At 44.5% G+C, this 14,611-nt stretch overlaps 1 protein-coding gene across 2 annotated transcripts in view; it reads left to right on the forward strand.

Annotated features, from left to right (window-relative positions):
* Window positions 1–14,611, forward strand: part of LOC147888628 (uncharacterized) — a 117,458-nt gene that overhangs the window by 78,778 nt on the left and 24,069 nt on the right. For both annotated transcript variants that reach the window (XM_087392199.1, XM_087392200.1), the window contains 2 exons: window positions 7,577–7,689; window positions 7,834–7,954. In XM_087392199.1, coding sequence (XP_087248325.1) covers window positions 7,577–7,689; window positions 7,834–7,954 — 234 coding nt within the window. The remainder of the gene's footprint in view (window positions 1–7,576; window positions 7,690–7,833; window positions 7,955–14,611) is intronic.

A 14,611-nucleotide genomic window follows, 5' to 3' on the forward strand; every position in this document is an offset into this window, starting at 1 on the left:
ACAAAACGAGGAGCTGCAGGGGGCTGAATATGAGGTGGAAAAGAAACCAGAGGAGCTCTAGAGAGGTGGTTGATAGCAGCGGACCATAGGCAGCAGTAGGGGCAGGTCGAGATCACCAACAGAGCCGGGTGAGGGCTGGAATCGGCGCCATGGCTACTAGAGCACGCACGCTACACACACACTCTCTGGAGCGGAGGACACACATCGGATGGTTTATTTAGATAGTGGCATAGCTAGTTATTTGGGGACATGGAACCCCTTCCCATAGAGATAGAGGCACAAGTTCTAGCACTCTCAAGGCACTTAGATAGTGGAGATGGAGGCTGCGATCCTAGAGTATTGGTGGAAGGGGCTGCACAAGACCTCGGCCATCGTTCAAGACTACACATAGTGGGGCTTGGAGGCATTCTTCAGCCCGAGATTGCAAGAAACTCCAAGGTTGACTAGGCACTGGATTTGCTTGAGTGACAGAGGATCCTCTAGATCTAGATTTTGCAGCAATCCCTCATCTCCTAACGTTCCAAAGTACACAGATTGGGCCTTGGAGGCCTTTCAAGGTTGTAGGAGGCCTAGGGGTTGACGAGGCAATGTACTTGTGCGAGTGGCAAAGGATCAATGTAGTGGGCCGCTTGGGCAAGGACCGGACTATTGACCCAATTCTAGTCTGAGCATGGGAGGAGGCGGCTCAGTAGCATCTATGGTTATGGGAGGGTCGGCCTCTTCGGGAGACTCTGTGGGATCCAAGTGAGTGGTTTTGGCCTATACAAGTAGGGCACTTGGATAGGGCGGATGGTATTCCCTTCTTCTTGTACATTTTACACATTGGTCAAATATCTATAGCTGGAGGTGGCAACGTAGAATCCCTTGAGAGAGCGTCATTGGGTGGAGTAGAAGGTTGCGTGGGAGGTTATCTCCCGTTCTAGTCATGACTTTGGACCAGCCACAGGCCACGAAAGATGTCATACTTCTTTTGGATGGTGGTGCAGGGAGGTTTGCCCATTGGCCCATGGTTGGAGCAGATACGCGTAGATTGTGTTAGAATTATTGGCATATTCTAGGCAGTAGCCAATGTAATTAATAAGTGAGTTAGGGGCACTTTTCCCTCACTAGGAGGTTTTTCCCCCTAACCACAATCAGTGGGTTAGTATAGTTTTGTCACTTGGACAAAACTATCCTCACACTGTACTCATCTTATCTTTTCTAGTGCACACTCAACGTTTTGCTCTTGTTCTCACTGTTGGATTTGGCTCCCTCTACTCTCACATTTGGTATCAGTGCAGGTTGCTCTTGCATCTGCTCCCACTCCTTCACGCCAGCATCTTGGAGCTGCAGCCTATACTTTGTTGTCCGTACAATCCGTACGAATGTACAAAAATATGTCGCCATTTTGGCCGTACAGCCCGTCCGTGAAGCTCTTGTAGAGCCCGTTCGTGAAGTTCCCGTATAGCCCGTCCGTGCAGCTCTCGTACAACCTGTACATTGCAGTCGTCGTACACACCCACCGTACTCTCTCTACGCTCCAGCTCCATACATCTACACTGTACAGTTCCATACGGTGTACGGATTCTGTCTGTACAGTTTTGCCTGTCGCGCTCAGCTCACACGTGCATTCGTCGTACAACCCGTACATCTGTACCTTGTCGTACTGGCAGTTCCGTACAGTTTGAAGGTGTCCGTACATCGTGCAGATTTTCTTTCCAAGTGAAACTTGCAGCCGCTCTTTGGCAGGCGCTTTTTGCAGACAGCCATTGTTTGGCTTAGTTTTTTGGGAGAACATTTGGGGCATTTTGTTTGTTTCAGGCATTGCAGTCAGGTTGCAGAATCTGCTCCAGAAATTTGGGGCTTTTCGATTCTGCTTGCAATCTTGCAGACAAAATTCGGGGCTTTTGCAGATAATTGCAAAATTTGGGGCTTTTGGTTGATTTGCCCCCTTTCAGGTGCAATTTCTTGCAGGAATTTGGGGCTTTTGCATTTTGTATGCGATTTGGCAGTTGGCAGATTATTTGGGAACTTTGCAAGCAGTTTTGGACTCAGTTTGAGTCATATTACAGACATTTGCCACTTTTTGCAGGTATATTTTGCAGATTTTTAGGCATTTGCAGAGCATTTTGGTGCATTCAAGCCTTTGATAGGCTATGACAGCAATTGTCATTGTGGGCAGAATTTTTGGCAGGCTTTGGTTGTGCATGTTACATCCCAGGAAGGGATTTTACTTGTCTAGTTTGCTGCATTTCTGAGTCTTCTGACAAATATGGCTATGAACAACCCCAATGAGGTGTTTGGAGTCCTCACACAGGAGGATAAGTTGGATGGCACCAACGACTCCTTGTGGAGTTTTATGGTTTGCAACATCTTGGTTGGCAAACATCTCTGGGATTATGTCATTGGAGATGAGACAAGGCCAAACTGTGGCTACACTTGTCACTCCTATAGGTGGAGACAGGGGTAGAGGTCAAAATGCAAGACAAGTGGTAGGACCAGCATTTGCTACTTTGGTGGCTCCCATAGCAGAACAGAAAAGGTGGGATTCACGACATGCACAAGCTCTTTCAGTTATCTCTCTTTCAGTCAAGAGGTTTATCATTCCTCACATTCGGTCATGCAAGACCTCGAAGGCAGCTTGGGAGATTTTAAAGAGCATGTTTGCAGCAAGAAATGACGCCAAAGTTTCCTTCCTGAAGTGAGAACTATCTCATACCCATATGGATGAGGGAGATTCTATGAATGCTCACCTAACAAAACTTCAAGATTTGAGGGAACAGTTGCTGAATACAGATGAGATTATATTCAGAGATGATTACCACCACTTTGAATTCTCTTCCTGAGTCGCTGAATTTGTCATTGAGGAGAGGCATGAATCCTCTCTTTTTGCACGAGTTGATAGGACTCTTGTTGCAGGAAGAGCAGACAAGAAAGAACATGGCAACACAGGCTGGCGAAAGGCTAAAGGTGATGCAGAGAAGCCTAAGAAGAAGGGCATTTGTCACTACTGAAGGTCATTACATTGGTGAATGCAAGAAGCGAATAGCTAGAGAGAAGAAAAGGGAATTGGGTATGGCTGTCTCAGATGCATCAGCTCCTAATGCACATGATGGAGGGGATGTTACAGCCAACTTTGTGGAAGAGTAATATGCCTTTTTGTCTTGCATTTCATGGCTAGTCCAGATCCTACAGCCACTCTTGAGAATGACCCATATGCTTTCTTGACTAGCAGCTATGACCCTTCAAAGGATGCATGCTCTTTCAGTGTCAATGAGACACTCAACACTTGGTATTTTGATAGTGGTGCTCTCAAGCACATCACTTCAAGGAAGTGCCTTTTTGCATCTCTGCATGCACCACCCGCTAAAAAGATGGTGACATGTGCATACAATTCTTATTCAGTATGTGGAGTGGGTGACATAATACTCACCTCAACGGATCGCATAGATTTTAGAATTATAGATGTTCTTTTTTTGCAAGGTATAAAGAAGAATTTACTTTCAGTGTCCTCTCTCAATTGAGGAGGATTTCAAGTCATATTTGATGATGCTGAGTGTGCAGTCTGAGACAAAGAGAATGACTATGCTTTGATGTTGTCCGGCACCTTGTATCGGGGTCTTTTTCAGCTTGACATGTATGAGAAAAGATCCGATCTTGCACTTTCAGTGAGCACTCCCACTGCTGCAATGCAGAATGCGGAGTTATGGCATGCCAGATATGGGCACATGAGCTATGGCAGCTTGATGACACTTTAGAAGCATGTTATGGTTGATGTATTGCCTCCTTTGGAGTCACCTCCTCCTCGTGCATGTGAGGGATGCATCCTTGGCAAGATGCATAGATTTTCTTTTAAAACGGATGGTGCAGTAAGAGCTACTTGCAAATTACAGCTCATACACAGTGATGTTTGCGGTCCCATGAGGACACTTGCTTTTGGTGGCTATCTCTATTATGTTGCATTCATAGATGACACTTGGGTCTATGGTTTTAAGGCAAAATCAGAAGTGTTTATGCATTTCAAACACTTTGTGGCTATGGTTGAGAATGAGACAGGAGTCAAGGTGCAGACACTTTGCACAGATAGAGCGGGGGAGTATATGTCTCATCAATTTGAGGCATTTTTGAAGGAGAAAGGCATCACACATCAACTTACACTGACGCTTACACCTCAGCAAAATGGCAAAGCTGAGTGAGAGAATCGCACTCTCATGGAGATGGATAGATGCATGCGTACTAGTATGAAGTTACCTCACAGATTTTGGCTCGAAGGCCTCATGTGTACCAATTATGTTTTGAATCGGGATCCCACAAAGGCTTTGAAGACAATCACTCCCTATGACGCTTAGCATTGGAGAAAGCCTTTAGTGGATCACTTCAGAGTTTTTGGTTGTGTTGCATATGCCCACGTGCTTGTGGAGTTTCGACATAAGTTGTTAAACAAGGCACGAAAGTATATTTTTGTTGGGTATAGTGCACAAAGCAAAGGCTATCGTCTCTACAATCCAGCCTCTCGCAAGATTTTGTGAGTAGAGATGTTATCTTTTTAGAGAATTCAGCACATACACATGCTCAATTTACTCTTCTAGCTTCTTCAGATGATGTTTTTGAGGGGATGCTTCCTATAGATTTTGATTCCCCAGTTGAGGCTCATGCTGAAAAATCAGAATTTCAGCAATCTCCTCCTGATGCACAGGCCTCGATTCAGCCACATGTTGATTTTGTTCCTCCACAGGGTGTGGATGAAGTTGTCAAGCAAGAGATTCAAGAGATACATGCAGCCAGAACAATTCCGAATTGGTTGCTACAAACTCTCAGGAAGAGTAAGCTTGAGGCACCTTTGCATGGCAGGACTCAGTGTGCAGTAAGGCACACATGTGGAGCTCTTTCTGCAGGTAATTTTCTTGATGAAGAAGAACCTGACTCTTTTGAAGAAGCAAAGGATAATGTGCATTGGATGCATGCCGTGCACAATGAATTGTAGTCCATTGAGAAAAATAAGACTTGGGATGTTGTGGATTTGCCACCAGGGAAACATGCCATTGGTACCAAATGGGTTTTCAAAGTGAAAAGGAAGCCATATGGGTCCATTGATAGGTACAAGGCACGGCTGGTTGCCAAAGGCTATGCACAGAAAAAGGGCATAGAATATGAGGAGGCTATGCATAGAAAAAGGGCATAGATTATGAGGAGACTTTTGCTCCTACATCCCGGATGACCACCATAAGGTCAGTTATTGCCATGGCTGCAAATTTTGTTTGGAATGTCCATCAATTGGATATAAAAACAGATTTCCTTAATGGGGACTTGCAGGAAGAGGTTTATGTCAAACAACCTCCTGGATTTGAACTTTCAGGCAATGCACTTCAAGTTTGCAAGCGGCATAAAGCTTTATATGGGCTGAAATAAGCCCGACGTGCATGGTATCCCAAGATTGATGCCTTCTTGCAAAAAAGGGGTTACACAACAGTCCCACAGAAAGCACCCTCTACATCAAGAAGGATGGGGGGGATAATTTGGTCCTCATTCTTTATGTAGATGACATGCTGCTCACAAGGTCAAATGAGGAAATAATTGTAGATTTCAAAGCTGAGTTGAAAGCTGAATTTGACATGACAGATTTGGGCATGTTAAATTTCTATTTGGGGATCCAGTTCATACAAGACAAGCATGGCATTATTATGTCTCAATCCAAGTATGTGCAAAAGCTCTTGGATAGGCTCAACATGCAAGATTGTAAGCCTATAGCCACTTCCATGGAGCCGGGGCTGAAGCTTACTATGTATGATGCAGGTGAATCCGTGGATGTCACACTTTACAGCCAGGCTGTTGGACACCTTATTTATTTGTGCATTACATGGCCCAATATTCAGCATGCAGTATCTCAGGTGAGTCGGTATATGCAATGCCCAACGAGAACACATTGGCATGCTGTAAAATGCATCTTCCTTTATTTGCAAGTCAAGCTGAATGTGTTTGGCTGTGTCGTTTGTTTGTTGATCTTCATCTCTTATTGGAGGGTCCGTCTCCAATTCTCATTGATAGTTAGAGTGCTATAGCAGTGGCAAAGAACCATGTGTTTCATGCTCGCACGAAGCACATTGAGGTTCATTATCATTATGTCTGAGAGAAGTTACATGCACGGGAGATCAGTATGATCTATGTTGCAACACATGACAATGTTGCAGGCATCTTCACCAAAGCAATTCCACATGGAAAGTTTGAGGCATTTCGCAGTGCCTTGAACTTATCTTCTTTTGGTGATTGATCATTTCCTTGTACATTACTTTGGCAGTGCTAGGGGGTGTTAGAATTATTGGCATATTCTAGGCAGTGGCCAATGTTATTAAGAAGTGAGTTATGGCCAATGTTATTAAGAAGTGAGGTAGGGGCACTTTTCCCTCACTAGGAGGTGTATCTCCCTAACCACAGTCAGTGTATTAGTAGAGTGTTGTCACTTGGAAAAAACTATCCTTACCCTGTACTCATCTTATCTTTTCTAGTGCACACTCAACGTCTTGCTCTTGTTCTCACTCTTGCATTCAGCTCCCTCTACTCTCACATATTGTAGATGTCTCCGTTGTGTAGATAGAGATATAGAGAAGGTCCTGCTTTGTCTTTGGGGTTGCCCCGCAACATAGAGGATTTCGATGGGTGCTCTCCGGAGTGTTGCTAGGACTCAAAGGTTACAACGAGATTTTGCTTGAGGGCTGGCTGACGAAGGGGTGCCATGCGATCCAGCGCTATCATGTCTTTAGGATAGAGGCACGGGATATGGCACCTGCTTGCCGCCTGCGCCCTTTGCAATCGTCAGAGGATAGTGTGTTGGAGACAATGTCCAGCATCTTTGCTTGGAACATCTGGTTGCCCGTTTCAGTTTTGTGATAGCAAGCCATCAGGTTTCCCGAGCAGCCACCCTTTTTGCCATCTTGCAGGATATCATCTACACCGTGTGTGCCATTTGGGAGTGCCGGACTTCAAGATCTAGGGTGACCGCCAAAAGGCGGGATTGTTTCGACAAGGCTTGGCCCGCATGTATCTTTTTTGTTTTGACAGAGCGAGGTATTTGCTAGATGTATTGTCCTCCACCCTGGTTGTTAGGCCATGTTCCAAAGATTCCCTAGGCAGTGAGTTAGGTTGTTAGGAAATAGGGTTTCTTCTGACAGCATGTTTTCTATGGCTTTTTGAATTGCTGATTTGTATGGTAGCATTGATAGAAATTTCTTTTATTTGGAAAAATGTCAGGTGATGTAATTTTGTGAGGAACCACAAACCATCTTTTTCTAGGAAGTGACATAATTAAATTACATGTGCTTGTACCAAAGGGTTCTAATTATTGTATCATGATGTCACTGGCACGTACAATGTGGATGCACAATCTTTACATGGAAGTCAAAGTGCTATGTTTGAACTCATCTTGTATGTAGATAGATATCTTTTTTATTCTCGTTTTCTCTTTTATTTTCTGTGTAGATTTTCGGACTTTAGAACAACAAATTTTCTAAATTTGTACGATTGGATATATTCTAGTTGTACAAATGATATATGTCTTGTACAACTGCTGCTGAGATTGAGTGCATACATGTTTTTCCTAAAGGGCTTCTGGAGTTGCTGCTGCCGCTGTGAGAGAGGGGCGATGTGTTCCTGGAAGGATGCCTGCTACCTTACAAAAGCTTTGCATCAATGAGATTTGCTTGCAAGCATCTATAGGCAATTTTTTCCTGAAATCCTATTTTCTAAATTGTTATTTCTGTGGATTCTTTACAACTGGAACCTCTCAACATTTAGGGTAAGTTTCTGGGGAGATCATAGTAGCTGATCATTTTCAGGATTTGTTTCTGGTCGATTTTGCAGGACTGAGCTCATCGGTTGAATTGGGTGACTTCTTATCAGCCACTTGGCCAGCAGGTTTTTTAACAGAGAACCGTTTAGGCATACCGGATGACCTTTTTGCAAAGATTTCACACCAATGGCGGTAAGGAATGGCATTCAGGGTTTAGGCATACCTGATGACCTTTAGGGTCTTTTGAGAAGTATTTCTTATATCAAAGTTTAAATTCATTGGGTCGACGTGGTATTGAGGAGAAGTATAATATAACACATGTTTTCCCTTATGCTTGTCAGTTCTCCTTCGTAAACATCGTGTCCCTGAAAGTTACTTTTCTGCAGAAGTGGGAATGCTATCTAATTCTTAAAAAATGAAAGGACCACGTTGATAGTTGAGGAATAAATCTCTACAGCAGCCAAGGAAAACAAACGTCTTAACGTGAAACCCATTAGAACTAGTTCATAATAACCAGTCAGATGTTGGAAAAGGTGGTGATGAACTTGGATTAACTCACTGGTTTCTTGGGTTGATTTAGTGGATAGGATTAGTAATAGATTCCAAGAGTGGTAGCTAGACTTTAGGGCCTAGGTTGCTATGACATCATGTCATCAGTAGCAGGTTAAAGATTTTTAAGGGGACAGATGAGGTGGCATACCACCTCATGCGTCCATTATGGATGAAGGAGATGGGTGCGACATAGAAGCATACTTATTGGTCAATCATGTTGGTGGCTTTACAATGTGTCGCACGGACATGCACTCACTCTTTCGCTCACTCTAGGGAAGCAAAAATCAGGCGAGAGCTTATGCATGCATGTATGTTTGTTATGATTGGGCACACTGTGTTAGTGTTACATAGCAGGCTTGACCGTGACCCTTACTGGCTTCTCCCTTGCACCTCTTCTCTCAGACTAGGATCTGCTATGTTGCGGGCAGCTGAGCAGGAAGTTACATGGTGGCAAATCCTAAAAAATGTGTATGATAAGCGTTGACTTGCAACAAGGCAAGATAAATCATACGAAGATCTGTGGTGGCGCACACAACCTTGTTGATGGACAATAGTAAAGATGGAGAGGATGAATCACACTTGCAAATCAACAACTTGCAAAGCAACTAGAGCAGCTGTCCTTAGAACCTTCTGAATGACAATAGTAAAGAATCTTTTGACAGAGGGGACCAAGCACATATGCGGATTGATAACCTGCAAAGTAGTGTGAGTCAACAATTGCAAGAATTGACAAGGCAATTTACAAAGGGCTTTTTAATTGTTGATCTACTTTGTACGTATCAAGCCCATTGCAGCATTGGGTCAACAAAGCACGATGCTGCTTGAGGATTCAAACGGAAGAAGTTAGAATTGTTCGGGAAATCTCTCCCTCATGGGTATGCAAAGGGGACCCAAAAAGTTCCATGACGTGTGGCAAAAATGGGGCCTTGAATAGTCCCATATACAAAAGTGTTTAAATTTGCCTAGTATAAAGTGTTGTGCTAGGGCCTTAGAGTATCACTCCAGGGACTTTTGGATACTCTAGGCCTCTGCATGGCTATGGTGCAACGTGTGGGACCCCTATACCCAGTGTAGGCTTTCAGGTGTGTGTAGCTGACACGTGTACCCCTTAAGCTCAAACATGGTATCAGAGCTAGAGTGTTTGGCGGATTGTGGGCTGGCCTCTGTTGCGCTGTTAACGTGTGGTTGTGTGGGCTGTTGACTTGCGCGTCTGTTTCGTGTCCTGTTGCACATGTTGTCGTATGAAGTGAGGACCCGTGACAGATCAGCCTGTGTACTGTGGCAGTGCCTTGTTCTAAGCAGATTCGTTTGCGTAGAGGTTGGTAATAGTAGCCTATTGATGGTGGCTGAATTTGATACATTCTTTGGTTTACGAGACTGGTGGCGTTGTAGCTCCTAATGATGGACTCCACGTGCTGTGATCATAGTATTTGTGTAGTTTGATGATGAGTTGACTAGAGTGCCCATATTCACTCATGTTTGGCCTGTGGGAATGTTGGGGAATCAGCATTCTCCCTTGTGGGTTGAAAGGGGATGTAAAAAGGTCCATTTCATGTGGCAAAAGTGGGGGCTTGAATAGTCTTATATACAAAGGTGTTGTTAGAATTATTATCATATTCTAGGCAGTGGCCAATGTATTGTAATAAGTAGGTTAGGGGCACTTTTCCCTCTATGAGGTTTTCCCTCCTAACCACAGTCTAATCCCTAACTATAGTTAGTGGATAAGATAGGGTTTTGTCACTTAGACAAAGCCCCTCACTTCTCTTTTGTACTCACTTCATTTCAGTCCACTATTGAGTGTACTTATGTTCAGCTCACACTCTCTTGCTCTCTTGCTTCATGCTCCCTCCATTTCCATCATTTGGTATCAGAGCAAGACAAGCTCCCGGACCTTGCCAAGCTTAGCTCCCTGCCCAAGCTCCTCCTGCAAGTCGAGTTGCCCAAGCTTTTGCCGCTGCATTGTCCCTACAGCCCTACATTTTGTTGCTTAGCCGTACAAGCAACGCCCGGCCCACATTGTCATCGTCCGTACGACAGTTCCTGCCATTCCGTATAGAGCACACAGGTCTTTGTACGTGAAGGACTTGTTGTCCGTACAACTGCTTTGGCGTCGTCCATACAGTAGTGAGCTCAATCGTTTGTACGTAGTACGGATTTCAGTATTAGCTCAGCGCCGTATGTATCTGTCCGTACAATCTGTATCAGCTTCAGTGCCGTACAAGTCTACGTCGTACAAATCTGCAAGTCCATACAGGTGCACCCACAGTTCGTCCATACATGTTTAGATCACAACGTACGGTTCTGCGCCTATAAGCCGTACAACGGACGTAAAGTCTGCATTTGTACAGCGCCATACAACCACCTGACAGTCTTCCGTACAGCCACATGACAGTCATCCGTCATGTTCTCTACAGGTGCCTGACAGCCTTCCGTACTGTTCTGTACCTGTCCCGTCCGTACAAGTATCAACATTATAGGTTATTCTGGCATACAGTTATTTCTTTGCAGAGAAATTGTGGCTTTTGAGTTATTTGGAGGCACATTGTAGAAATTTGGACAGACATTGCACACAGATTGTAGATTTGTTCAGAAAATTGGGGCTTTTCTTTTAGCACTGCAATTTTGGAGTGAAATTCGGGGCTTTTGCAAGCAGAGTGCAAATTTTGCAACATTTGGGGCTTTCAGTCTATTTGCCCTCTCTTGTATGCAATTTCCCACAAGAAATTGGGGCTTTTGCATTTGGGTTGCAATTTGCAGTGAAAAAGCAATTTGGGAGTTTTGCAGGCTTTTTTGGACTCAGTTTGAGTCACATTGCAGACATTTGGGAATTTTTGCAGAGATTTCTTGCAGATTTTTGGGCATTTGCAGAGCACCACAGCCTTTGATAGGCTGTGACAGTATTTGTCACTGTGGACAGATTTTCCTTCGCAAATTTGTTGGAGATATCATAGTCAAAGAGTGTGGTGATGTGATGTGTTAGTGTGAAGTACTAGCTGATCTAGTACTAGTCTATGTGAGTGAGTCTTGTGTGAGTGCCACGTGTCATCATGGGACTTATCCCATATGCACTAGGTGCTAGTGTGTAAGTGAGTAGCCTATATAAGGCTTGTACTTCACTTGTCTTGTTACACTTGATGGATGAATGAAAGCCTTTGTCATGCCTTCATTTGAGCATCATTTCCTCACACCCTAACTCACTCTCTCTCTCTCTCTCTCTCTCCCTTCACCATGTTTCTAACATGGTATCAGAGCCACCTTCCATAGCTGCCACGTCACCCTTGCCCTAACCCTAATTCGTCACTCTAGCTCAAGCTTCATTTCTCTCTTGCGGCTGCCTCAGTTCCCCGCCTCCTTCTCTTGCAGTCTTTTGCAGTCCTACCTGCCCACCTAGCCTGCTCCATTCCTGCCTCTTGCAACCTCCATAGCTTGCTCCATTTCGGCCTCTATTCCTTGAGTGCTCTACCTCCCTTGGCAACCTCCTAGCTTGCTGGTCGGCACACTGTTCAAGGCACGCCTGCACGTGTGGACCTTTGAAGACCTTTTGAAGCTCTTCATCGCCGAACCTCGGGTTCCAAGGCTGCTGCAGCAGAGTCGACCACCCGAGAACATTTTGGCAGCATTTCGAGGCCCTTGAAGGCAATTTCGACCACTTTTGCCCTGCTGCTGCATAGCCGCCTTCAACAAAGCTGTTTCAGAGCATTTGGAGCTGTTCTAGAGAGTCGCCTTATACATTTCGGACCTGCTGTTGTGCTTTGGAACACCTACACACCTGCTGCAGCACTTCAAACAGTGGTACATCATTTCGGACTGTGCTATGGAGCCGCCTTGCTCATTTCAGACCTACTGCAGCATTTGGAGCTTTTGTCTCGACCACAAGGGCTCCATTTCTGGTTCAGTTCTGCATTTTGGAGCATATTCTTGCTGTGTTTTGATCAGGGTTTGTATTTGGAGCACCTACAGCCACCTATATCCCCACTTCCACACGTGGAGTCTACTATTGCATTTTGGGAGTCCTAGACCAGCCGCCATACTTGCTGGTTCTTCATCTGGTGCTGCCAAGTTCTTACCTCAGTTTGCCCACATGGAGCCTCATCCTCATGGTGAAGACCAATCAGCTTGGGATGACAAGAATGAGAAGGCACTTGCGATTATTGGTTTGAGGTTGGCCAACAAACTACTTCATCATCTTGACCTCACTACTTCAGCCAAGGAGACATTGGACAAGCTCGAGGATATATATGCCACATCCACTGGACCTCAGGAGCAAGCTCTATCTACTATATTACATGATCTATCCCTCTCTGAGGTGATAGATGCTCATCAGTGATGCTATGTGTGTTTGTGTTGAGTCACATAAAGGTTCTCAGCCTTGAGTTGTCCCTCTAATTTGAATGTCTTTGGAGTCAATAAGAGGTCCTCTGCCCTGGGTTATCCCCCAAAAATGATTGTATTGTGTTTTACTTTGGTTGATGGTATTGATCACCCAGTTTAGAGTAAGGGGGGATGGCGAGTGATGGTTTTCCCTTGCCTGTCACAAGTTGACTAAGAAGTACCTGTCACATGGGAGGTGTTGGATAGTTGGACTTGCTCTTTGCAGTATTGTGGTGGAGGGGGGATCGGTCTACTCTTGCGTGTTGGGTCTCACACCTCTTTGCTCTGAAGGGGGGTGTTGGAGATATCATAGTCAAAGAGTGTGGTGATGTGATGTGTTAGTGTGAAGTACTAGGTGATCTAGTACTAGTCTATGTGAGTGAGTCTTGTGTGCGTGCCACGTGTCATCATGGGACTTATCCCATATGCACTAGGTGCTAGTGTGTGAGTGAGTAGCCTATATAAGGCTTGTACTTCACTTGTCTTGTTACACTTGATGAATGAATGAAAGCCTTTGTCATGTCTTCATTTGAGCGTCATTTCCTCACACCCTAACACTCTCTCTCTCTCTCTCCTTCACCATGTTTCTAACAAGATTATGGTTGTGCATCTTACATCCCAGGAAAGGATTTTACTTGTTCAATTTGCTGTGTTTTTTAGGATTATCTGGCAAAAATGGCTCAGAACAACCCTAACGAGGTGTTTGGAGTCCTCACACAAGGATAAGTTGGATGGCACCAACTACTCCTTGTGGAGTTTTATGGTTCACACCACCTTGGTTGGCATACATCTTTGGGATTATGTCAATGGAGATGAAGCAAGGCCAAATTCTGTGGCTACACCTGTCACTCCTACAGCTGGAGGCAGGGGTAGAGGTCAAAATGCAGCACAAGTAATTGGAGCAACTATTGGTCCAGTGGCTCCTACAACAGAGCAGGAAAGATGGGATTCTAGTAATGCATGTTTGCAGCAATAAATGGTGCCAGAGTTTCCTTCCTGAAGAGAGAGCTATCTCATACGCATATGGATGAGGGAGATTCCATGAATACTCACCTCACAAAGCTTTAAGATTTGATAGAGCAGTTGCTGAATATTGATGAAGGTATTATGGATTGAGAGATGATTACCACCATTGTGAATTCTCATCTTGAGTCCTATCTTGGTTTCCACACCTCGCTAAATTTGTCATTGAGGGGGGGCAACAATCCTCTCTCTTTTCACGAGTTGGTGGGGCTTCTGTTGTAGGAAGAGCAGACACGAAGAAATATGGCAACACGGACTGGCGAGCATGCCATGCTTTCTAAGTTTAAGCCCAAGGGAAAAGGACATCAATAGCAACATGCCAATCAGCCCACACATCAGCATAAAGCTGATTCAAGACAGCCCTCTTATAAGGCTAAGGGTGATGCAAATAAGCCTAAAAAGAAAGTCATTTGTCACTAGTGCAAGAAGCCAGGTCATTATATTGGGGAATGCAAGAAGCGTATGTCTAAAGAAAAGAAAAGGAATTTAGGTATGGTTGTGTCAGATGCATCAGCTCTTCATGCACATGATGGGGGAGATGTTACAGCCAACTTTGTGGAAGAGCACTATGCCTTTTTGTATTGCATTTCAGATTCTTCAGTGGGTATACTACAGCCACTATTGATGATGATCCATATGCTTTTTTGGCTTGCAGCTATGATCCTTCAAAGGATGCATGCTCTCTTAGTGTCAATTAGACAGTGAAGACTTGGTATTTTGATAGTGGTTCTTCCAAGCACATCACTTCTAAGAAGAGCCTTTTTGCATCTCTGCATTCTCCACCTACTAAAAAGAAGGTGACTTGTGCAAATAATTCTTCTTATTCAGTGTGTGGAGTGGGGGACATCATCCTTACATCCATTGATGGCAGAGATTTTAGAAATTCAGATGTTCTCTATGTGC

Source organism: Dipteris shenzhenensis, chromosome 21 (genome assembly GCF_047967505.1).
Source record: "Dipteris shenzhenensis isolate YYH24624 ecotype China chromosome 21, Dip_SZ_1.0, whole genome shotgun sequence".
In the NCBI taxonomy this organism is placed as follows: Eukaryota; Viridiplantae; Streptophyta; class Polypodiopsida; order Gleicheniales; family Dipteridaceae; genus Dipteris; species Dipteris shenzhenensis.